Source organism: Pongo abelii, chromosome 1, assembly GCF_028885655.2.
Source record: "Pongo abelii isolate AG06213 chromosome 1, NHGRI_mPonAbe1-v2.0_pri, whole genome shotgun sequence".
Taxonomy (NCBI): Eukaryota; Metazoa; Chordata; class Mammalia; order Primates; family Hominidae; genus Pongo; species Pongo abelii.
In genome coordinates this window covers 179,368,282-179,393,515 of record NC_071985.2, presented here as the reverse complement: position 1 = coordinate 179,393,515, position 25,234 = coordinate 179,368,282, and the positions used below count along the sequence as shown (strand labels likewise).

General features: G+C 43.1%; 2 protein-coding genes and 1 pseudogene across 21 annotated transcripts in view; 1 reads left to right on the top strand and 2 right to left on the bottom strand.

Annotated features, from left to right (window-relative positions):
- Nucleotides 1-7,608, bottom strand: part of NDC1 (NDC1 transmembrane nucleoporin) — a 72,629-nt gene extending 65,021 nt beyond the window's left edge. The window contains exons 1-3 of one of the 4 annotated variants that reach the window (XM_054558021.2): nt 5,988-7,608; nt 3,321-3,441; nt 263-364 (exon numbers count right to left, since the gene is read on the bottom strand). In XM_054558021.2, the coding sequence (XP_054413996.1) occupies nt 263-364; nt 3,321-3,441; nt 5,988-6,386 (622 nt within the window). In that variant the 5' untranslated portion in view covers nt 6,387-7,608. 4 annotated transcript variants of the gene reach the window in all.
- Nucleotides 6,509-10,108, top strand: LOC112132624 (large ribosomal subunit protein eL37-like; annotated as a pseudogene).
- A 7,250-nt stretch (nt 10,109-17,358) lies between these two features.
- Nucleotides 17,359-25,234, bottom strand: part of YIPF1 (Yip1 domain family member 1) — a 39,750-nt gene continuing 31,874 nt past the window's right edge. For 4 of the 17 annotated variants that reach the window (XR_002915966.3, XR_656758.3, XR_002915964.3 and 1 more), the window contains 2 exons: nt 22,713-22,763; nt 19,441-19,980 (listed from right to left, as the gene is read on the bottom strand). The gene's annotated coding sequence lies outside the window, so the exon portion shown is untranslated. 17 annotated transcript variants of the gene reach the window in all.

The following is a 25,234-nucleotide window of genomic DNA, read 5'->3' as shown; positions in this document are numbered from 1 at the left end:
CTTTCTTTCTCTATGAATTTGAGTACTCCAGATACCTCATATAAGTAGAATCATATAATATTTGTCCTAAAAAGTCTAAACATATTTTTAAAACAGAAACTAGCACCCAAATAAATTTTAAGGTACAACATTCGAAGCATATGATTCTGTATACATTTTTAAAATTTTGACACAAAACACATTCACATATAAAATGTACTAAGTCTTCCCTTAGTTAAATAAATTCGGATATTTCTAAGAAGGTTAACATTAGAAAACTCACCTGCATAGAACTCCACATTGAAAATACTTATTATTATTATTACCACTGACAGCAGCAGGAGATAAAAGATTACATAGGAACTATACAGGTCACTGAAAGAATCTAAAACACAAGAGAGATGAATTAGTAAAGGTTATTCAGTCATGTAGTCACGTTCAGTACACTGCAATATAAAAAGACCTTGAACCACAATTGTCATTAATTTTAAAGGTTATCTTTTCTTCAAGAATTTAACTGTACACCACTGACAGGTTCAACGAGATATCAATTCAAGAACTACAGTGTGGGCTGGGCATGGGGAGATCACTAAGCCAGGAAGCTCAAGACCATCCTGGGCACATGACAAAACCCTATCTCTACAAAAATACAAAAATAGCCAGGTGTGGTGGTGCACACCTGTAGTCTCCAGCTACTCGGGAGGGTGAAGTGGGAAGATCACTTGAGCCTGGGAGTTTGAGGCTGCAGTGAGCAGTGATCATACCACTGCACTCCAGCCTAGGCAACAGAGAAAGACCTTGTTTCAAAAACAAAGGGAAAAAAAAAAGAGTCACAGTGTGAGTTATTTGTACCTGGCCCCAGGTACTTTAAAAGTATACTATAATTTCTTAAATGACCCAGTCAACATCAGACAAAATACTAGAACATGGCAAAACTTTCTTTCTTTTCTCTGTCTCTCTTTCTTTCTTTCAAGACAGAGTCTTGCTCTGTTGCCCAGGCTGGAGTGTAGTGGCTCGATCTTGGCTCACTGCAACCTCCGCCTCCTGGGTTCAAGCAATTCTCCTGCCTCAGCCTTCCAGTAGCTGGGATTACAGATGCCCGCCATGGCTATTTTTTGGGTTCTCCCTATGTTGTCAAGGCTGGTCTCAAACTCCTGACCTCAAGTAATTCACCCACCTCCGCCTCCCAAAATGCTGGGATTACAGGTATGAGCCACTGCACCCAGCCACGCATATGCAAATATTTAATCATGTGAAAGAGAAGTATCATCTTTAGTAATATACCAACAAAGTTTTTTCTTAAAATATAAAGAATACTTTTCAGATCTCTTCTTCATAAATGCAATTACCTCACAGAGCTAAAGTAACATTTTTGGAAATAGAATAAGCCATACATTACATCATCTAAATGAGCGGAAGTCAAAAACAAAAAAATCAGGATGTCCCCATAAAATACTAATACATTCACATTTTAGAGTAGTTCAACAATCGATACTCCATCTCAAAGTTTAAAATATACATATACATATAATGCCTAAAAATATGAACAAAAGAAATAAAAATAAGAACATGTTTGCTGAATAGGCTAAGACTTAATAATAAAACCACTTATTTTTAAAAGTACAATTCATTGACCTAAATTTTTTTTTTTTTTTTGAGATGGAGTCTCACTCTGTCACCCAGGCTGGAGTGAAGTGGCGTGATCTCAGCTCACTGCAACCTCCGCCCCCCACTCCCCCTTTAAGCAATTCTCCTGCCTCAGCCTCCCGAGTAGCTGGAACTACAGGTGCATGCCGCCACACCCAGGCTGGTCGTAAACTCCTGAGCTCAGGCAATCTGCCCGCCTCAGCCTCCCAAAGTGCTGGGATTACAGGGGTGAGCCACCACACCTGGCCCATTGACCTAAATTAATGAGGAATATTTATTAAGCATACACAATTAAACCCAAGCTTCTGATGAGGAAAATGGCATAAATCAAATCCAACCTGCAGAGAAAGTGTTATGAGGATGAAAAAACCTCTGGGCATGAAATGGCAAAAAGTTTTTGTCCCCAGTGCCAATTGTGAACAATCGGTAATGGCTCTCAAATACAAGATTGAGTACTCTGAGGTTGCCACCAGAGAGCCATGATCAGTGAGGGAAGCAGACACAGGTAAGGTGGCTAGAGAAATATTTGCTATGCCTGTGCTGGCTTATGGCTTAATTTCACCTGACCAGTGGGACCTATCGAAAAAGTGATGGACATACGTCAACAAGAAACTTAACACCAATATCTCCAAAGGTCATAGGTGAAGAGTCCAACTCCTTGAAAACTGGCATTTTCTTGTGAAAAACGAAATTAAAAACTCAATTTCCCACTTTACAAGGCAAAAGAAAGACCAATTTTCAATTCTAAATCAGTTACTCACTAGCTGGGTGTCTGCATGGATTATTTAACCTGAATCTCAGTTATCCCATTTATAAAGTAGAAATAGTACCTCTTAACTACACAGAGTTACAGGAAGGATAAGAGGTAATATATGTAAGGAGCTGGCACACGGTAAACAGGCACTAATGGGTAGTTATTAACAGAAAACAAGTTAATTTTAATACATTTAGTAATTTTATTTAGTCTCCAAGGAATTTAAGGAACATTTTAGGCCAGGTGCGGTGGCTCACGCCTGTAATCCCAGCACTTCGGGAGGCCGAGGAAGGTGGATTGCTTGAAGTCAGGAGCTCAAGACCAGCCTGGGCAACATGGCAAAACCCCGTATCTACTAAAAATACAAAAATCAGCCGGGTGTGGTGGCGCGTGCCTGTAATCCCAGCCACTCAAGAGGCTGAGGAACAAGAATTGCTTGAAGATGGGAAGCAGAGGTTGCAGTGAGCCAAGACTGAGCCACTGCACTCAGCCTGGGCGACAGAGCGAGACTCTGTTTCAAAAGAAGAAATCAAATGCTCCTAATTTTAGACGTATTTTTAAAAGAGGTACATGTCATATTTTCTACCCACAATTTTGAATCGATGACAGGAACAGTTCTCTATTTTAAAGAGACAAACAATCTCAATAAAGCTGCCCAAAGGAAAAACAAATGAAACTAAGTTTTTATTTATGGGGTCTTGTAATGATCTTTTCACTCCTATGATCACACATAGTCTCTGACACGCTTATTAATCTTATTACATAATAAAAAGGTGATTTATGTTATGAAGGAGACATCTTAAAATTATCTCAAAGTGAATGTTTTGATGTGTCAATATAACATAGGCAGTAATTAAAAATAAACTGCTTGAAACATAATGTAATTTTTATGTTGAGAAGTAGGTCCTATAACTTTCTCCCCAAGTTGAGCATCACTTACCAGACAGCCACTGTATAGGATGAAACAAATCAATCCTGCTGAAAATTATAAATACTGTGGTGCAGATGGGTAGAAGCAGCACTGACCAAATAATACTTGCAACTATCCTCCAGCCCAAAACCTATAAACAAAAAGAAAAACCCTCACTCATGAAGTCAGTTAAATTATTTCAGTTATGCAAATCCTATCTTTTCATGCAGGATATTAACCACTAACTCAGATCATAATTGGTAACTCAAACATTCACTACTAGTAATAACATTACATACCACTAAAGAATTTATAGTATCAGTGAGCTGATGCTTGCATTTGTACAAAGTTAGGTGCAACATCAAATATCATACTTTGTATAAGGGGTGGTGGGCATTGATTCACAGCTGTTTTAAAGCAACTAATACTTGTCTCTCTAGGCTTAATTGATAGCTATATTAATATATAAAGGCTGTACACATTTTATAGGAACCACCTGTATACTGTAACTGTATTTACAATCATCAGACATGAACCTTTACTGGGCAACTACGGCACTGTAGCATTCTATTCATGTTTGAATTGCCCGTATCTACCATATAGAAGGAAAATATTTACTGCTGAATAATACAAGATATAGAGGGGTATTAAGCATGAAAGTGACATCAAATTTATGTTGCTCAAGGTAAAACATGTCTGTTTACTGAAAGCTGGCTTTAAGGAAGATGGATGAGTTGGGACAAGAACCAAACAAGAGACAAAGCAGTTAGGAGGCAGTCCACCAAAAAGTTGAGGCCGGGCGTGGTGGCTCACACCTGTATCCCAGCACTTTGGGAGGCCAGGGTGGGTGGATTACTTGAGGCCAAGACTTTGAGAACAGCCTGGCCAACATGGTAAAACCCTGTTTCTACAAAAAATTTTTTAAAAATTAGCCAGGCATCACTCCAGCCCGGGCAACAGAGCAAGACTCTGTTTAAAAAAAAAAAAAAAAAGAATAAAGTTGAACTCCTATCCCACATTCTTTTTGATGTGATTTTGTGACAGCTCACTCTGTCCCCCAGGCTAGATGCAACAGCGCCATCTCAGCTCACTGCAACCTCCGCCTCCCGGGTTCAAGTGATTCTGCTGCCTCAGCCACCTAAGTAGCTGGGGTTACAGGCACCCGCCACCACACCTAATTTTTTTTTTTTCAGTAGAGATGGGGTCTCGAACTTCTGACCCCAAGTGATCCTCCCACCTCAGCCTCCCAAAGTGTTAAGATTACAGACGTGAGCCACAGCGCCCAGCCTCCTATCCCACATTCTATATAAAAATTAACTCAAAATGGATTAAAGACCTACATGTAAGAGCTAAAACTATAAAACTCTTGGAAGAAAACATAAGAGTAAACCTTCATGATCTTGGATTTGGCAATGGTTTCTTAGAAATGACACCAAAAGCATAAGCAACAAAAGAAAAATATAGATAAATTGGACATCAGCAATATTTAAAACTTTTTTGCTTCAAAAGACACTGTCAGCCAAGTGCGGTGGCTCACAAGTGCCAAAGGTGGCAACAACCCAAATACCCACATACTGATGAATGGATAAACAAAATATGGTATGTCCATACAGTGGATTATTCAGCCACAAAAAGGAATGAAGTACTCCTGCATGCTAAACATCACCAGGCACCATGGCATGCACCTGACGTCCCAGATAGTTAGGAGGCTGAGGCAGGAGGACTGGTTGAGCCCAGGAGCTCAAGACCAGGCTGGAGAAGATATCTTATCTCTATTATAAAAATAATTTTTAAAAAAATTTTAGGGGCCAGGCACGGTGGCTCACGCCTGTAATCTCAGCACTTTGGGAGGCCGAGGCGGATGACTCACTTGAGGTCAGGAGTTCAAGACCAGCCTGACCAACATGGTGAAACCTCATCTCTACCAAAAATAAAAAAATTAGCTGGGCGTAGTGGTGCGTACCTATAATCCCAGCTCCTCGGGAAGCTGAGGCAGAACTGCTTGAACGAACCCTGGAGGCAGGGGTTGCAGTGAGCCGACATCGCGCCATTGCATTCCAGCCTGGGCAACAGGGAGCGAGCCTCCGGCTCAAAAAAAAAAAAAAAAAAAAAGATAAGACTTACGGACCCAAAAGTTTTTAGTTTGGAATACAGGGGAGATGGCAGTGAACTGGGATAGAAGCACTTTTCCAAAAGGGATCTTTCTCCTCTTTCTCTTTGCACTCCAGAGAAGGGATGTAGTACTGTTAATTCCGTAACTTTAAGGAGGAAGTACTATTCCCCTCAGCTCAGTCCCATTCTACCTTACAAAGAACACCTGCCCCGCTTACTGGACCCTAACCCCAGCCTCTACTAATGCCACATTTCTTTCCAATTCCGTACATTCCTTCCCACTTCTTAACGAAACAAATGAAGTTATTTATTTTGCACCTACTGGATACCGTACCCTTGCGTAAAACTCCGCCTCACTCCCTATTCCAATTTCCATTCAGTCCATCCGTCCCACTCTGACCAGCTTCCTTCCACTCAGGACTCCTCTCCTATCCCCGTAACCAGCTTCCACTCAGGACGTCCCACAACCCTGCAATCAGTCCCCCAACTGGTGCCTTCTCCACGCGTTCTCTCCACGCTACCCTGGGACCGGCCCTTCCCTGCCCAGCGCGCACGCGCGATCAGAGCTTGTCCGCCCGGCCTGACCCTGGCAGCGCGTGCCACAGTCCACGCCGCACTCACGCGCCACAGTATGTCCCGCGACCTGCCGGCGCAGGGCCCGCTCACGGCCGTGGCCATAGAGATGGCGGCCCCTAGTCTAGGGCGTACAGGAGACCGTGCGCCCGCCCGCCACCGCAGTTCAAAGGGAGGAAGGCCCCAGGAGGACCCTGCTGGGGCTGCCTCAAACGCTGCCTGAGCGAAGCTCGGCCCGGGCCCCAACTCATCCCTGCGAGGCTTCGTCTGGACAAGCTCAACGGGCCAGGACTGCCGCGCAGACACGTCCCGCAAACGGGGCTGTAACTCCAGGAATCGCCCTCTGGCGTCCAAAAGGTCCCTTCGAAGCAGGGTCCAGCGGGGCGCCAGAAGTAGGTGGCGGCGCTGCATGCTGGGAACTGTAGTCTCGACGCCCCCCTGGGAGGAAGTAGGAGGAGTGTTGCATTCTGGGACTCGGAGTTCCAAAGTACAGAATGCTGGGAGTCAAGGTCTTCCTGGAGGTGCCTTGAGGCATGCTGGGAATAGTAGTCTTTTATAAAGCCGGTAACAGCCACAGTATTGATTGACTGGAATTCTTCGGTTAGAAAGAGCTGGCAAAATGATCTGCCCTCATTTCTCCCTATTACTTTATAAGTCACCTAAAAGTGAAACCAAAGGATGTGGTGGTCCTCTCCACAATAGGTACGCAGTAATTTTACTGAAATAAAAAAAAAAAATTCTCTAGAGATGCCTTTGGTTTCATAAAATCTGGTTTCTACTTCCAGATCTGCCACTTGCTAAATTGAATATTTTTATCTTCTCTGAGCCTCCATTTCTTCAACTGTAAGATAAGGATGAAAATAAAAATATCCTGGTGATGTTGTGAGGATGTAAATAATATGCTATACAAATGTTATCATTAATATACTGCCAGTAAGAAAAAAGGTTTTTCACCAACCCAAGTTTCACCTAATGAAGTCTTCTCGGTGCTTTAGACCTCAGTGAGATCCCTGGATGCATATCGCTAACGGCTTTTTATGCTCAATCACATGCCACAGTCAACATGCAATACTCAAGACAGAAATAGATTCAGTGATTTACTGACTAAAGAAATGCATAGGCTGGTGAGAGGAATTGAGATCACACCTACTGTTCTGCAACGTTTGCTAACAATGGCTTCCTGAATGCTTTAAGATTATACCCTATTCACTTCCAAAATCATGTTACTATCAATCATGTCTAAAGCACTGCAGGACAAACTGGGAATACAACTGATAGATCAAGTCTCTACCATGAAGAGACCTATCTGGTGGTGGAGAAAACTTGTAAAGAATTAGTCCAGGCCAGGCACAGTGGCTCACACCTGTAATCCCAGCACCTTGGGAGGCCGAGGCAGGAGGATCACAAGCCAGGAATTTGAGACCAGCCTGGGCAACATAGTGAGACCTCATCTCCACAAAAACAACAACAACAACAACAAACTTTTTTTTTAATTAGCCGGGTGTAGTGGTCCACACCTGTAGTCCAAGCTACTCTGTAGACTGAGGCAGAATTGCTTGAACCTGGGAGGTTCAGGCTGAAGTGAGCAGTGATGGAGCCATCACACTCCAGACTGGGCCATAGAGTGAGACCCTGTCCAAAAAAAAAAAAAAAAATCAGTCCAAATGAGTGTTCATAAAGACACCTCAGGTTCTAAGGTTCTTGTGGTAGAGACTACTCGTTGTCTGCCTCAATATCTATTCTCCCCTTCTTTCATAATAATTGAACTCCCAGTTTTTAACTGGGCATATAGTTACATTTCCCAGCCTCTCTTGCAGCTAGGTGTGGCCAGCTGACTGAGTTCAGGCCAATAAAATATAATCAAAGTATTGCATGGTAGCTTCCTAGAAACCCCCTTAAAAGGGAGCTACTGCATGATGGTCTTTGCCTCTTCTTAATCCCATCCTCCATTCAGCTGCCTGGATTTGGGATGTGTTGGCTGGAGCTCTAGCACCATACTGGACCACAGAAAGGGGGTCACACTGTAGGGAAAATGAAGTACTGAGCCTAAAGGAGACTTGATTATTTACGGCAACCATATCAGTTCTAGGCTACCTGCCTTTACCTCCTAATTTCATTTACACAAGAGAGACGATTATTTATTGTTTAAGCCACATCTTTTTTTTTTTTTTTTTTTGAGACAGAGTCTCACTCCTTTGCCCAGGCTGGAGTGCAGTGGCATGATCTCGGCTCACTGCAACCTCCGCCTCTCGGGTTCAAGTGATTCTCCTGTCTCAGCCTCCTGAGTAGCTGGGATTACAGGCACATACTACCATGCTGGCTAATTTTTGTATTTTTTAGTAGAGACGGGGTTTTGCCATGTTGGCCAGGCTAGTCTCAAACTCCTGACCTCAGGTAATCTGTCTGCCTCGGCCTCCCAAAGTGCTGGGATTACAGGCATTAGCCATCGCACCCAGCCTCTGCTTCTATTTTTACAGCACCTATCACAATCTTAAATCATCTTGTGTATTTGTTTACTTCTTATTGTCTGACTTCTCACTAATATACAAACTTCACAAGAGCAGGGACTTTGTCTTGTTTATCATTGCTTCCAAAGTACCCATTACATTAGTAAGTAATAAATGAATTTTTATTTAATGAATAATGAATGAGTGGAAGAAATTAACTATATTGGACAGTGTTTCTTCAGAACAACAACTTTTGATACCTATATCAAAGGGGGATTTAATGCAGGGAATTGATAACAAAGTTGTTGGAGAGGCTAAAAAAGCATAGGAAAGAAAGAACAGGGCTGTAGTAGCTAACAGCAGAAAGGAGTTATTGCCCAAATACCAGGAAGCTACTACTTCCATTAGAGCCATGAGACAACACTGAATGCTGAGCTGCTGAGGGTGGTGCCCCTGCTGCTGTTAGAACCACTCTATTGCTTTGAGCACCCTGTAGCTGCTGAAAGCACCACCCAGAAGTGCCTGCAACTATCCAAAGTTGCTCTCTGAGCTTTTGAAAGCTATAACCTGGCTGAGCGTGGTGGCTCACACCTGTAATCCATTTGGATTACTTTGGGAGGCCAAGGTGGGCAGATCACGAGGTCAGGAGATTGAGAACATCCTGGCCAACATGGTGAAACCCAGTCTCTACTAAAAATACAAAAATTAGCTGGGCATGGTGGCACATGCCTGTAGTCCCAGCTACTCAGGAAGCTGAGGCAGGAGAATAGCTTGAACCAGGGAGGCAGAGGTTGCAGTGAGCCGAGATCGCGCCACTGCACTCCAGCCTGGAGACAGAGTGAGACTCCATCTCAAAAAAAAAAAAAAAAAAGAAAAGAAAAAGAAATAAACTAATTATTTGAAATAGAATAAATTTTTTAAATGATACAAGACCTCTTTGGTCTCAGCCACAAAGGGAACATCATCATTTGGAAAGCATTGCAATAAGACACACATGTTATGCTGCCGCTGTGCCCCTAAAGCCTACCACCTTCAGAAGTCAACCTGTGGCAAATGTGCTACCTTGCCAAGCACAACAGGAAGTAAAACTGGAGTACCAATACTGAAAGACGAAATACCACTGGGACTAGTCAAATGAGGCACCTAAAAAGTGTATACCACAGATTCAGGCATGGATTCCATGAAGGAACAACACCTAGACCTAAGAGGGCAGCTGTTGCAGCATCCAGTTCATCTTAAGAATTTCACTCCAACCTGGGCAACAAGAGTAAAACTCTGTCTCAAAAAAATAAATAAAAGGAAAAAAATAATTTTGATGATTAGTCACCCAATAAATGTTCTGGTTGGCCAGGCGTGGTGGCTCATGCCTATAATCCTAGCACTTTGGGAGGCTGAGGCAGGTGGATCACTTGAGGTCAGGAGTTCAAGAACAACCTGGCCAACATGGTGAAACCCCATCTCTACTAAAAATGCAAAAATTAGCTGGGCATGGTGGTGGGAGCCTGTAATCCCAGTTACTCGGGAGGCTAAGGCAGCAGAATCACTTGAATCTGGGAGGCAGAGGTTGCAGTGAGCCAAGATTGTGCCACTGCACTCCAGCCTGGGTGACAGAGTGAGACTCTGTCTCAAAAAAAAAAAAAAAAAAAAAAGTTCTGGTTTTTAAAAATTAAAAAAAAAATGATACAAGACATGAAGAACAATACCAGTTAGTATTAGAAAAACTCAGAAATTATGTGATAGAACTCAGGAAAGAAATCAAAATTTAAACAATTATTATAAAATGGAAGTTGAATTAGAAGAAAAGAGCAAAGAAACACAACAGTAATGTCATAACAAATGAAGAACTTTTATAATCAAAAAAGGAATAAGGAAACAAAAACAATTTTAAGTGACAAATAGAGAAAATAGACAAAGAAGATCTAACATATGAATAACGGGAATCCCTGAAGACTCTGGAATCTCATTTTAAACCATCACTGTCTCACCCAACAACACACAAGGATGTGGGAATTCCATTCTGTTTTTAAATTGCCCTAATATTTTTAAATGAGTTGTCATTTTCCTGAAGTTTTTACTTCAAAATTTTCACTTGTTGCATAGCCTTTAATACTTTAGAGCCTAAAAAATATAAAGGGTGGTGGTGGCAAATAACCCTTCTTTCTCCCAATCTGTAACCTGTTTCAAATTCAGTCCTTCCAAGAGAAAGGCTGCTAACTCATGATAAAATGTGATTAGCCGGCCGGGCCCAGTGGCTCACGCCTGTAATCCCAGCACTTTGGGAGGCTGAGGTGGGCAGATCACCTGAGGTCGAGAGTTCAAGACCATCCTGACCAATATGGAGAAACCCCATCTCTACTAAAAATACAAAATTAGCCAGGCATGGCGGTGCATGCCTGTAATCCCGGCTACTCGGGAGGCTGAGGCAGGAGAATTGCTTGAACCCGGGAGGCAGAGGTTTCAGTGAGCCAAGACTGTACTCCAGCCTGGGCAACAAGAGTGAAACTCTATCTAAAAAAAAAAAAAAAAAAAAAATGTGATTAGCCATTTGCAAAGACAAAATAAAAGACATTCACTTTGAAAGACAGCTGCTTGGACAACAGTATTTTTGTGGTGAGTCAAACAAAAAATAAATTTAAAACATATAGATGATATTTACCTGTGGGGTGTGGAGAGCACACATCCCAGAATAACTCTGAACTATCTATTATTATTATTATTTTATTGCCAAACTCCAAGCCTCTGGGAAGAATTCAAAAGGCATAGCAATGTGGAAAGAAAAGTCAGGCTCCTCCTTCTTCCTTTGAGGCCCCCTCTCTGGAGCCTGGCTGCACTCCTGGTTGGCAGTTTGGTGGGCTGTCCTCTGCTGCCTGCTTCTTCGGGGTGAAATCTCAACGTAAAGGCTGATGCAGAGAGAAGGAGATCCAGGAGGGGAAACTCACATCATATTGCAAAGTATGTAATCTACGCTTTTTAATGTTTTTTCTCCTAGTTTTTTTCAAAGTTTTTTTCTGCCTAGTTTGTTAAAAAGACTGACTGGAATCCTCTGCCTGTGACACCGAGACAGTAAAATAAAATCTGTGGGTGAAGGTAAGGCTCCGTAGTGCCTCATTTCCAAGGATATGAGGAAGAGGCAGGATCAAAGGCTTTTCACACAAATACACATGCGAGGCAATAGGTAAAGGCTTTAGAGTCAGACAAATGGGGATGTGAGTCCTGGCTCCGTGCTTCATGGCAGGGTGGTTAGCTTGAGCAAGTAACTCAACCTCTTAGTGCCTCAGTTTTCTCAACTGTAAAAAGGGGGATAATAGTGTGCACTGTTCTGCACTTTTTTTTTTTTTTTTGAGACGGAGTCTCACTCTGTCGCCCAGGCTGGAGGGCAATAATGGCACACGATCTTGGCTCACTGCAACCTCCACCTCCCGGGTTCAAGCAATTCTCCTGCTTCAGCCTCCCAAGTAGCTGGGATTACAGGTGTGGTGTGCACTGTTCCTTATTTCTATGGACCTATCTAAATTGAGCCCCCACCCTTCAAATAATGTGACAGTCATTAATACTCCAGTCACATGATAGGATTTCACTTCGTCACCCCCTTTGAAGTTAGGTATGGCCATGTAACAGTTCTAGCCAATAAATTGTGACAAATAACATATATCATTTAAAGGTGGAATTTAATGCCATTATGAGACTCTCCAGAGCTCTCTTTCCTCTGGGACACTGACCAACAATATTTTAGATGTTTGTTACTCCATCGCCCCAGATGCCTGAGTGACCATAGTGAACAGTCTCCTGCCAGCCTGTTATTAACTTACAACATGAGCAAGAAATAAAACTTTAATTTAAGCTGCTTTAAACTATAATTTACGGTTCTTGATTTTTTTTTATTTATATTTATTTATTTATTTATTTATTTTTTGAGATGGAGTCTCACTCTGTTGCCCAGGCTGGAGTGCAGTGGCGCGATCTGGGCTCACTGCAAGCTCCGCCTCCCGGGTTCATGCTATTCTCCTGCCTTAGCCTCCTAAAGCTGGGACTACAGGTGCCCACCACCACATCCAGCTAATTTTTTTGTATTTTTAGTAGAGACGGGGTTTCACTGTGTTAGCCAGGATGGTCTCGATCTCCTGACCTTGTGATCCGCCCACCTCGGCCTCCCAAAGTGCTGGGATTACAGGCATGAGCCACCACGCCCAGCCAGTTCTTGATTATTTTAGAAGAGCCTAACCTATCCCCAAAGATACCAGTAGTAAATCAATAAATGCAGTTACCTGAAGAGGACTTGAAAAGTCCTTGAAAAACTTTGTTTTATGCATCATCTTATTAATTCACCCCACCAGCATTTACCAAGCAATGAGTATCGGCCAGGCACTTTGCTAGGCTCTGTGGGGGTAGACACAGGAGTGCAGTCCCTGCTGTCAGGACCCTTCTGTCGAGTACACAAGGCCTCATCCTTAGACACTCTCTTCAACCATACTCCCAACCAGTGCACGCATCTGGTAGAAATGGCTTTATCCGTTTTTAGCTTACAGGCTGTTCTTGGAAAATGGATGAAGGCTCGAAGTATAGGTTTAAGATACTAAAGCTGATCTGACAGACCCTTCATCCCCTCACCAACACATCATGACATCATGTTTATTTTTTTCTGCCTTCATACCTCTGCTTAATCTGGACTCTCTGCATCTTCACATTCCATGTCTTCCATGAAGTATTTCCTGTTGAATTCCTCCTCTTCGAAAAATCCTAGAATTCTACCCCTTATTGAATACATCCTGCCATCAGTAGCATAGTAGAGAAAGAGCAAACTTTGGAGCCAGACAGTCCCAGGCTTAAGTCCTAGCTTTGCCCCTCCCTAAATGAGAAGGCTAGAGACCATGTTTTGGTTGAATGCTTATTATATACTGGACACTCTAAGTCATATCATATAAATTTAATTATCACACTTGCCCTTCAAGACTGATTATATATATATATATATATATATAATATTTTAGAGAGTAAGCCAAGCTGAGGTAAAATGAAGCATGGACTCACACACTCACATCAATTTTAACATTTCAGCTCTTTTATATAAATAATTTTTCAGTGTGGTATATCTTATTTGCTTGCTTGCTTTTTAAAAAAAATTTACGCGGATCATGAGGTCAGAAGATCAAGACCATCCTGGCTAACACAGTGAAACCCCATCTCTACTAAAAAAAAAATACAAAAAATTAGCTGGGCGTGGTGATGGGCACCTGTAGTCTCAGCTACTCAGGAGGCTGAGGCAGGAGAATGGCGTGAACCCGGGAGGCGGAGCTTGCAGTGAGCCAAGATCATGCTACTGCACTCCAGCCTGGGCGACAGAGCGAGACTCTGTCTCAAAAAAAAAAAAAAAAAAAATTCACAAAGGTTTGTATTTTTGTTCTAATCATTTCCTTTTTTTTTTTTTTTTTTCTGAGACGGAGTCTTACTCTGTCGCCCAGGCTGGAGTGCAGTGGCACCATCTCGGCTCAACTGCAACCTCCGCCTCCTGGGTTCAAACAATTCTCCTGCCTCAGCCTGCCGAGTAGCTGGGATTACAGGCACGCACCGCCACACCTGGCTAATTTTTGTATTTTTAGTAGAGATGGGGTTTCACCATATTGGCCAGGCTGGTCTTGAACTCCTGACCTTAGGTGATCTGCCCGCCTCAGCCTCCCAAAGTGCTGGGATTACAGGCGTGAGCCACTGCACCCAGCCTCATTTCCTATCTATAACATCTTTTATCCCCTCTGTTTGGGAAACAGGTAATGATTGTCTATTGTTTTCCTCTTATGAACAACATAGACATTATTTAGTAACTTCTTCCTCCTCCCCTTCTTATCCTCCAGCAGGTGATTTGAAGCAAAGTTCTTTTACTATATCTATAAGGCAACCAGCAGATTTATTCTGCTTTAAACATGCTCTCCCCATTCTCCTTCCTCTTTTTTTAGTTATACTGTAGATTCATTTTAAGGGCACATAACCGTTATAAACTCTATTTTCTCCCTCATAAGCATTATTAAGTTCTATATGTGAACACGTATTTCATGCTCACCAACTGCTATGTCAATGTCTTAACAGTCATTTGGGTTGTCTGAAGTACGTTCTCTAGAAGATACCTCGGAAAGGTCTCATGGGAGTATTCCCTGTGTTCTTCCACGCTGATAACGTCTTGTCTGTGGCCAGTTTGGCTAGATGTAAAATCCTTAGCTCATATTCTCTTTCTTTGGGTGTCTATGTCACCAACTGTGTCTCAGTGTTGATCTTCTGTGTTGATTTCCCCAGGTATGAGTGTGCCCATTTTATATGTAGTCTTTTTTTCCAGAAAATTTTAATTATAGTTTTTTAAAAATGTATTTTTCTCCATTGCTTTTGTTTCTTCTTTGGACATCTATAATACATCTTTAGATCTCTGCCTATCTTCCATATTGGTCACTTTTTTTTTTTTTTTTTTTTTTTTTTTTTTTTTTTTTTGAGATGGAGTCCTGCTCTGTAGCCCAGGCTGGAGTGCAATGGTGCGATCTCGGCTCACTGCAACCTCTGCCTCCCAAGTTCAAGTTATTCTCCTGCCTCAGCCTCCTGAGTAGCTGGGATTACAGACGCCTACCACTATGCCTGGCTAACTTTTGTATTTTTAGTAGAGACGGGTTTTCGCCATGTTGGCCAGGGTGGTCTTGAACTTCTGACCTCAGGTGATCCACCTGCCTCAGCCACCCAAAGTGCTGGGATTACAGGCATGAGCCACTGCACCCGACCCATACTGGTCACTTTTTCTTAAGTTCTTTGATTTCTCTTTATTCATTCTGGAATTTAATCTGTTTTCCTCCTTTTTCACTTTTTATTCCCTTAAAGCATTATCTGTTGTGCTCATTCACTCTAATAGCCCTTCTATTATAATTCAGCCTTCATTTGTGAGATGAGTTTTCTCTTTTCTTTCCAATTCTTTCCTTAGTACTATTACCTAATTTCTGCCTTATAATTCTGATTAGTGATTTTCTTTCATATCCTGTACCATTTCTTATTTTAGCTCATTTCAAAACATTAAGTTATGGCTTTTATCTGGTTTTGTGAGCATGACTGTCTGGAATGCTTTCATTACCATTAGGGATGTTATTCTGCTCCTTGTTCTCATTTTTCATATAATAACTTCATTACAAGATTTGACTGCGATCCTTTCTGTTACTCTTTTTTTGTGTGAAATTAGTTTTCCTGCACATTTAGGAGGAAGAGGTGAGGCAGAATAGCTTTTCTAAATTCAAGGCTTTACAGCTTCCTTTTCTGTTTCCATGACATGTTCAAAAATACAGCTTCATCTTTCTGACATTGCTCTGTTCCCCTCCCCGACTCTCATCTGGACTTCTCTTTTCTTTGCCCCAAATATCCCTGGCCTGCTCCGCTTGCGTTTTGCTCCCTGCAGTTTCTTTTCTGGTGCCTGGTTACTCCAGCTTCTTCAGAACTTGCTGTGGATCCCTTGCATGCATGTGCTACAAACTGGGTATTACGAAACTCCAGTTCCAGCTGCTGTTCTCCTATTAGCCCATTGCACTTTCCAGGGAGTACCTATGGGCTGTTTTGGGGTGCTCTTATTTTCCAATTTCACAGACACCCTGTTGCTTTCCTGTGGTTCTTTCCATAAAAATGCTGATACCATGTCAGTCTTGGCACTGCCAGAAGATTCCCTCTGCTTGAATTTTTGGGTTTGTGGGGATACCTTTTCACCTTTTGTTGTAGATGCCGATTTGTTTTTGATTTTGCTATCCCAGATGCCCTGTTTCTATGAGAGAATTCAGGGAGCTTCAAAAAGTATGCTAGTGCCACTGCCATTTTCCCAAAATTCATTTCTCTCAATTCTTTGTATGATACCAACCAATTAAATCAAACTGATAATGGACAAACCACCATCAACTTTTGTAAAAGGAGGGGCTCCAAGATGTACTAGTTATCGGTCTAAAACCCATTCTCCCTTTCTTCCTTACCGACAGTATTCTGCTTCATTCAGGGTGACAGTGTGCCCAGCTAAAGAGAATTTCCCAGCCTCCCTTGCAGCTAGGGGTAACTGTGGGATACAGTTCTAACCAATAAGACATGACCTTTTTCTTTGGAGAAAGCTCATTACAAGGCAGGCTAACTCCACTGGCCAACTCTCTTTTACCCTTTCCCTTCCTGCTGCCTGTCAAGAGCTGAGTTGAGCTGGAAAAAGCTGAGCTGCCAGGACTTGGAGTACAGTTAAGACAAGTGAAAATGAAGTAACAGCAAGCCTTTCATCACTTACTGTGATGGTACAAGCAACAGGCTAACCAGGAGAAAGCACTGGCTCCCCTCATGTTCCATTTCCCACCATGAACCAGTGCCAGGCAAGGGTCAAGAGGATCAGTGCAAATGTGGGGATGGTCTCACTGCCAACTGATCCCTAAACAAAAGGCTCCTGCCATTTCACAGGCCTGGGGGCTGAGAAGAGGAAGAGTGGGAAGGGTTAGGAGTAGAAAAGTACTGAGGCTTGGAAGTGAAAAAAATATTTTCAAGTTCCCCGGTCCCCCATAGATAAATTGGTCTCTGCAGAGGCACCTGAAAAAGGCTATGGCTAGGAGGCCTCCAAATGGAGGAGCCTGGGCATGAAACGCAGGTATGCGTAAGAGTATCCTTGACTGCAGTCCCTTCAGAGACACACGGCACTTGCTGGGCACCCAGTCTGGTGTGGGCAGGCAGCTTTTCCAGAGGCCTGTTGGGTAAGGCCTTTGTTAGGCCTGAAAGATCAGGCATGGGCTTTTGGCCTGGAGCCACACTCCACACCACCTACCCTTTGATGGAGGTAACACAGGCATCTTGGGAGTAGATGACAAATTCATGCTAAGGACTGCTGGGCAGAAGAAAAATAAAAAGAGATGGCATCATGGAGCAGCCATGTTAACCTCAGACTATCTCTAAATTTCTATTTACATAGGAAAGACAAAACGGCAAATTTATTTAAGCTACTGCTTCTCAGAGTTCTTTTATAGCTGAATGTAATTCGTAACAGCTGCATGGAGGTCCCAAGGGCAGTGGCTCCCAAATGGTGGTGCTGGTTAGTTCATGAAACTTTCACTGGTCTTGGCTAGGTGAGAAAAAATTAACAGTCAGTTTTTCATAAAGCTAAACTTATCAAGTTTTTAGTACTAAGATTATGTCCTTCCAGATTATTTGATATTATAATGTCCTTTCTCCTATAAAGATAATGGTGCTGACAATGCTGGTTGTGTCTAAAATCCTTACTTAAAAATTAAATCCTGGCCACTTTATTATAGAATTTCTACATATATTTTTTGAAAAATTTACCAGTGATACCGACTTAGAAGTACTTAGTAGCTTGTAGTCCTAGCAACTTGAGAAGCTGAGGTGGGAGGATCCTTTGAGCCAGGGGTTTGAGGCTGCAGTGGACTATGATGGCTCCACTGCACTCCAGCCTGGGAGACAGAGCAAGACAAAAAAAAAAAAAAAAAAAAAAACTTAGAAGACTCAAGGGACACAAAACAGCTGTCTTCAAATATCTGAAGGGAATAAGGCTCAGACTTGTTCTGTGAGGCCCAGGGGCAGAGCAAAGACCACCCAGTGACGGCTACAGAGGCACTTCTGACAGGACAGGCCACTGAAGGAGGAAACGCTGCCTAGAGAAAGCCGGATGCTGGCAGCCACTGAGCAGTGACCACTGGACTGTAAGATCCAGGAGAACAGGGAGCTTGTCTGTTTTGTTCACCGTTCTAGCCTCAGTACCTACAATAGTACCCAGCACATAGTAGGTGCGCAGAATATATTCGTTGGTTAATTAATGGAGGGATATTCAGCATCTGATGAAAGGTTTGCCAAGGTGATGTTAAGCTCATTGTAGCCTGATTTGTGTGTCTTCCTTTACCTGCATGGTCAACCTTTTAAGTCCAAATGTGTCTTTGTAGCTATCTCAGAAATACATAGGGAATTCTGTCTGGAAGAGGATGATATGGTTTGTCTCTGTGTCCCCACCCAAATCTCATCTTGAATTGTACTCCCATAATTTCCACATGTTGTAGTAGGGACCTGGTGGGAGATAATTTGAATCATGGGGGTGGTTTCCCCCATACTCTTCTCATGGTAGTGAATAAGATCTGATGGTTTTTATCAGGGGTTTCCGCTTTTGCATCCTCCTCATTATCTCTTGCCTCCACCATGTAAGAAGTGCCTTTTGCCTCCTGCCATGATTCTGAGGCCTCCACAGCCATGTGGAACTGTAAGTCCAATTAAACCTCTTTTTCTTCCCAGTCTTGGGGATGTCTTTATCAGCAGCATGAAAACAGACTAATACAGAGGACAACAGAAACAGTAGGGGATCAGCAATCCTGACCATCAGAAGCTCAGCCTCCCAGATCATATGCATTTTGAACAAAAAGTATGTTAAAGCTCTTTGCGGTGTCACTGGTTTCTCTCTTTAATGCACACTAGCCAGGAAGTCAAAGTGCCAGGTACTCCAAGTGCCCTAAGAGAATTTTCTGAAATTTGTCAAAATGGGATATAAATGAACTTTTTTTTTTTTTTTTTTTTTTTAAGAAAAGGTCTCACTTTGTCACCTAGGCTGGAGTGGCTCACTGCAGCCTCAACCTCCAGGCTCAGCCTCTCGAGGATACTTAACATCACCTTGGCAAACCTCCCACCTTAGCCTCTGGAGTAGCTGGGACTACAGGCATGCGCAACTATGCCCAGCTAATTTTTTGTATTTTTTTTGGTAGAGACTGGGTTTCACCACGTTGCCCAGGCTGGTCTCAACTCTTGGGCTCAAGCAATCCACCCACCTTAGCCTCCCAAAGTGCTGGGATTACAGGTGTGAGCCACAACTTCTGGCTGAATGTGCTCTTTAAAACTGATATTCCATTCTTATAGGAAGAAACATTCAGATGTCCCATTTTAATCCACACATCGTAACACCGAGCACATTCAATCAGATTCCCAGCAGCCTCCAGTACAGACAAACCATCAAGGAAAAACTTGAGGTCAAAGTCACAAAATGCAGACACAGACAGCATGTGAGGTATTTATTTTGCAGCCATTCGGTTCAGCTGTCCAGTATCAGGTTACCAAAGACAAATTTTCAAGCTCCCAGTTAATCCCCACCAAAGTTTCTACTGTTTGGCTACTTCAGGAGGGCTAACATTTGGAGAGAAGAGGATCCCCCAGGTAGTCTGTACATAATTCAGAGAGAAGACATCAGAATTTTGCATGGTTCTGTTTCGGGTATTAAGGTACCACAGTGAAGCATGTCATTTGACTGTGGTGACAAAGGGACGGCACTGAGCATGCCTAACCTATTCCCCGGCATTTCAGTCCAATCAGCGCATGCTCGCAATGATCATCCATGGATGAAAAAGAAGAGCTGAAAGACACATGTGCTGAGCAACATTTAATTTCTGCTTGTTAAACGGGTGATTAGGCGCCAGTGTGGCACCATCCAGACACTGGGAGTTTGTGCCACTCCATCAGTTCTGCTGGCTCTGCTCATTCTGCTTTCCTGCAGTGGATGCCACTTCCCAAAGAATCATGCTCCAAAAAACAAAAGAGAACTGAAAAACAAAACGGGAAACTTTCAAGATAAAGCACCCCCCCTCCCCAACAGGAAAGAGCTACATTGTAGAAAAGGATATTCATGTATGTTTAGAGATATAACTCCCAACACCAGAGCAGTCTGCTGCCACCAATTCCCCAAATCTTGAGCCTTGAGTCTGATTTTGATGCTCAAAGTAGAGCTTAGTGTTGGAAGAAAGATGATGCTTTAAAAAGTTTTCTTCTATTTCCTTGGAAACCCAGTGACTCTTTCCAAGCCAGATCCGAAAGCTACCTTCGCCCATCCTTCTCTCTTTCTCTTCTCCGTGACAGCACTATGTTAAGCACTAGAGGAGAAAAGATAAGAGTGGATATGGAGGGACTTAAAGATCTGGGACTTGGAAAACCGTGGTAGTTGAAATGTAAGGTTATACAGGAGATAATGGCAGGATATGAGGCAAGACAAATAAATCAGGGATAGATTGTGGCAATGCAGGGGGTTTCAATTTTGTTCTTTCAGCAATAGGGGGCCAAAAAAAAAGTTTCTAAGTAGGGAAGTGACATAGTCAAAGGCGTGGTCAGAATTATAAATTTTCAAAGACCCTTGTGGCTGTGTATAGGACGAATTGGAAGGAGAAAAAGAAAAGAAGTGGAGAAAGCCATCATGTTACTGCTACAGTTCAAATATGAAATGATCGATCCTGAACACTGGGTATGGTAATGACAGGACAGAGATGAAAAATACTTCAGAGATAGAAAAGACAAGTCTTGCTGACTGATACTATGTGGAAAGTGAGTGGGGGGAATCTACAATCTACCTTGATGCTGAGGTTTCTATCTTGGGTGACTGGATGGATTTCTTAATTAATCCAACAAATATTGAGGACCCATGTGCCAGGTACTGGGTACAGTAATGAACAAGACAGACATGGTCCCAACTGTCAAGGAACCAGTCTACCAAGAGAAGCAACAGGGCAAACAAATACAGAATATATTATTTATTTAATTATAATCTTAACTTGCCAGGCGAGGGTGTAATAAAGAATCTAACCTACTCTGCAGTCAGGGACAATATAAATGATGGTGTCATGCCATTCCCTGAGACAGGAAAACATGAGGAGGATCTGATTGTAGTGGGGGATGAGTATGGCTTGGAATGTAATGAATTTGAGGCAACTGTTGGTATACCTACCTGGGGATTTGCAAGACAGGGAAACTTGGAAAGAGGGGCTGGAGATAGAGTTAAATCCAGGGGAGACTAAGGAATATGGTGGAGAATAAGTTCCTAATGCATAGCCTTCCACTTGGGAGAATGAGCTAGGCCTTCCTGGAGACATCAACAGGGCAATACCACATTCAGATGTCAGCGTTTGATGATACCACGAAGGTGAGGCTAAGGCAAGGGCTAACTGCCCAAGTCTACTGGCTCAAGAAAAGAGAAACATTGCCAACAAAATATCTGTGAAAAGTGACTGGAGAAGGCCAGATGCTGTAATTTGCTGGCACGAAAGAACCTAAAGCTCTGATCAGCCTTTTAGTAACCATCAACTTGGGTTCTAAAACGCTAAATAAAGGTAGGGACAAACGGGCCCACAGAGCAAGCACTCAAGATTTTATATTCATAAATATATACTCTGTTTTACTCTCCTCTTTCTAGCTGTCTGTTCCAAATTAATGTCAAGACTAGGGAAGAATATGAAGACTAGAAAATTCCCTTCTCAGGCGGGCATGGTGACTCATGCCTGTAATCCCAGCACTTTGGGAGGCTAAGGTGGGCAGATCACTTGAGGCCAGGAGTTAAGAGGCCAGCCTGGCCAACGTGGCAAAACCCCATCTCTACCAAAAATACAGAAAACTTAGCCAGGCATGATGATGCATTCCTGTAATTCCAGCTACTCGGAAGGCTGAGGCATGAGAATCACTTGAACCCGGGAGGTGGAGGTTGCAATGAGCCAAGATTGCACCACTGTCTTCCAGCTTGGGCAACAGAGTGAGACTCCGTCTGAAAAAAAAGAAGAAAAAAAAAATCCTTCTCCTGCTGCCAGCTTTTAATGGGTGGCCAGAAGCAAAGAGGCTGGGAATTCTTGGCACTTAGGCCAGAGGGAGAAAAGTAAGATGCTGTTGCCCTTTGTGCCAAAGTTGGTCCCCAATGTCACCATCAGCCAGCACTTCCTTACCTCTTGAAGGTTGCCTCTACCACCTCTTGGCCTAAGACCTGACTCTTGACCACTTTTGGCTCCCCATCTTGGGTGGCTGCACTATTGCATGGGCATTCTCTGTCCCTTTCCTTGCCTCAGCCCTGCAGCCAAACCTTCCAATGTCACCACTGTCTGATCTGGGATGTTCCAATCAGAAGTTCCCATAATCATGTTTCTCTCTTTAATGTAAAAGGGCCTTCTAGTCTGTGTGGCGCATGAGATGTAAAACTGGAGTATAGAATCTGGGAGGATAAGGACTGATCTCCATTGTTCACCAGCACAGAGTAGAACTTCAATGAATGAACAAGTAAGATTTCCCAAGTAACCTGCCACATAAATCCAGGAAAGTTTTGATGCTATGATTGGCCTAACAACTTGTTCAAATGAAGCTTTCTCCAAGTGTCTGCTGGGTGCTAGGGAGCTATATTGGTAAATAAAGCTCTGCCCTCAAGGAACTCTCAGTCTATGAAGTTACAGTGAATAAGCAAACTGCCATAATAGAAGAACATATGAGAGCTGTAGAAGAGCACAGAAAAGAAAATAAGTAATACTACCTGGAGAAGTCAAGAAAAACTTCAGCAAGGAGAGGGTATCTCAAGTGAGTCCTGAAAAATAAACAGGAAATTGCCAAGTAGACAAGGCTTGTGAAATGAACACTCTTGACAACGTGAGCGAGTGAAAGGATAACTGCATACAAACCCTGTGTATCCAATCAGGAGGATTTAATGACAAAGGACTCTCCAGAAGCCCTCTCTGCATCATTAATTAAAGCCCTGATCACACTGCGATACGATTATCTGCTGATGGCCCTCCTCTGGACAGCCCCACCTGTCACTGCCCCTGGAAAGCTCACCCCAATCTGGATGCGGTCTCAAGCCCTCAAGCCAAAGCAGGGCTTCCCAGGTAGTTTCCAGGCTCTACCAGGGTCTTGGCTCAGAGAAGACATAGCACTGCCCTCAGGTGAAAAGTTAATGAAGAAGGAAGGATGGAAGCCAGATATTCTTTATGTTATTTCAATAACTTACATAGGGGTAGCATGCTGATTACAAGTACAGTCCCACACTGCATAATGATGTTTCAGTTGACAACAGACCACGTATACAATGGTGGTCCCATGAGATCACACCATATTTTTACTGTACCTTTTCTATGTTTAGGTACACAAATACTTAAGATTGTGTTACATCTGCCTGCTGTATTCAGTATAGTAACATGCCACACAGGTTTGTAGCCTAGGAGCAATAGGCTATCCCACATAAGTGTGTTGTAAGCTATACCATCTAGGTTTAAGTATATTCTATGATATTTGCACAATGATGAAACTGAAATGACGCATGTCTCAGAATGTATCCCATCATTAAGCAATTCATGACTGTAACTGGAAGCTCCCCTATGATCCTGAGGTTCCAGGGAGAGAAGGGGTTCTCCCTGGAATGTGTTCTAAGCTAAGCCTTCCAATGCTCTCCTGGGAATTCACTCTAGGCTAAGTTTTCCAATACACAGATTTACATGGGGAAGGTAGGTTACTGGTGAGATTAGAAGCCTCTATTTTTCAGTGAAAGCTGGGAGTCCAGTGATGACAGTAGAAGGCACAGCCAGCTCGTAAATCGGCAGCATTCAGGGCTCTGGACAGCCTCTCTATCAGCAAAGCAACTGATGCTTCTGCCAGGGAGGCTGCAAAGAAGCTGTTCATCACTACCTCATTTGGAGACTTGACACCCAAATGGAGGCACTAACAGCCAAGTTTATAGATCTGAGCAAAGCGCAGAGGCATCAAATCTGTGTACACCAGTCTGCTAAGTCTTCAAGGGCCCTGAGGGGCAGGCTCTTCTCAGATGCTGCTCTGACTCTCTGAAGGCCTCTACAACGAAAATGAAATGAAGTAACTTAAGTCCTAGCTCAGGGGCAGGTTGAGAGAGACCCTCAACATGGCGATGTCAGGTACTTTGGGCCAAAAGAGAGACCCAGGAAACTGTTGCCATTGTGTTCTCTACCTATGTCCCTCTCCAGCTGGGCTCGAATTGTCTTGTTCTCAGTGATGTGAGTCCACATCGTGTTATCATGTTCCCCTGTACAGCCTAGGACTTCATCTTCCCAAAAGCCATGGGAAGCAGACTACTTTTTCCAGAACAGCTGACTGTGCTCAACCTTCATGACCCAGTTCAAACAAGAGCCCCTCTCTGAAGCTTCCCTCCAGGCCAACTCCAACTGAGTCCCTCCCTTCTTGGCCCCATAATGCTAAACTGACAACTTGGCTATGGCATTTAAAGCTTTAATAGTTCCTATATGGATTGACAACAGTATATGCAAATACTTCAGATATACACATATCACTAGTTTGTGCTTGTGACTGAGAATCTAAAATGGCCTCCAGTGATCCCTGCCTGTCTCCAGGCATTCATGCCCTTGTGTAATTCCCTCCCCTAGAAGGTAGGCAAGACCTGTGACTTGCTTCTAGTCAATAGAAGATGGCAAAGGTGATGACCATCTCTCCTATGTTTACATTACATAGGACAGCAACTTCCATCTCGCTATCAGACTCGATTGCCTCTCTCTCCCTTTATGGCTTTGATGAAGTGAGTGATCATACAGAGAGGCCCACGTGGCAAGGAACTGAGGGTGGTCTCCAAATGACCGTCAGCAAGAAGGCCCTCATTCTATGAAGCCACAGGAATTGAATCCTGCCAACAACCTTGTGAGTTGGGAAGCAGATCTTTTCCCAGTCTAGATTTCAGGTGAGACACCAGCCCTGGCCAAAGTTTTGACTGCAGCCTTGAGAGAGAATCTGAAGTAGAGGAGCAAGCTAAGCTATCCCCAGAGTCCTGCCCCACAGAAACTGTGAGAATGTGTATTGTGGTAATACCGCTGGGCAGCAACAGATAATTAATACAGCACGCAAACTCTCAGCTGATAAGACATGCAAAGGAGTGTGGAGACTGCTACTAAACACCTCTAGACCCGCAGAGGACCATCTAGACCTCTAGACCTCTAGACCATCAAACAGCCAAAGGCTAGCAGTGAGAACCTGCACGTTTTAGTGGTAAAAAGAACATTTGTCTAAAAAATGGGAAAGTGA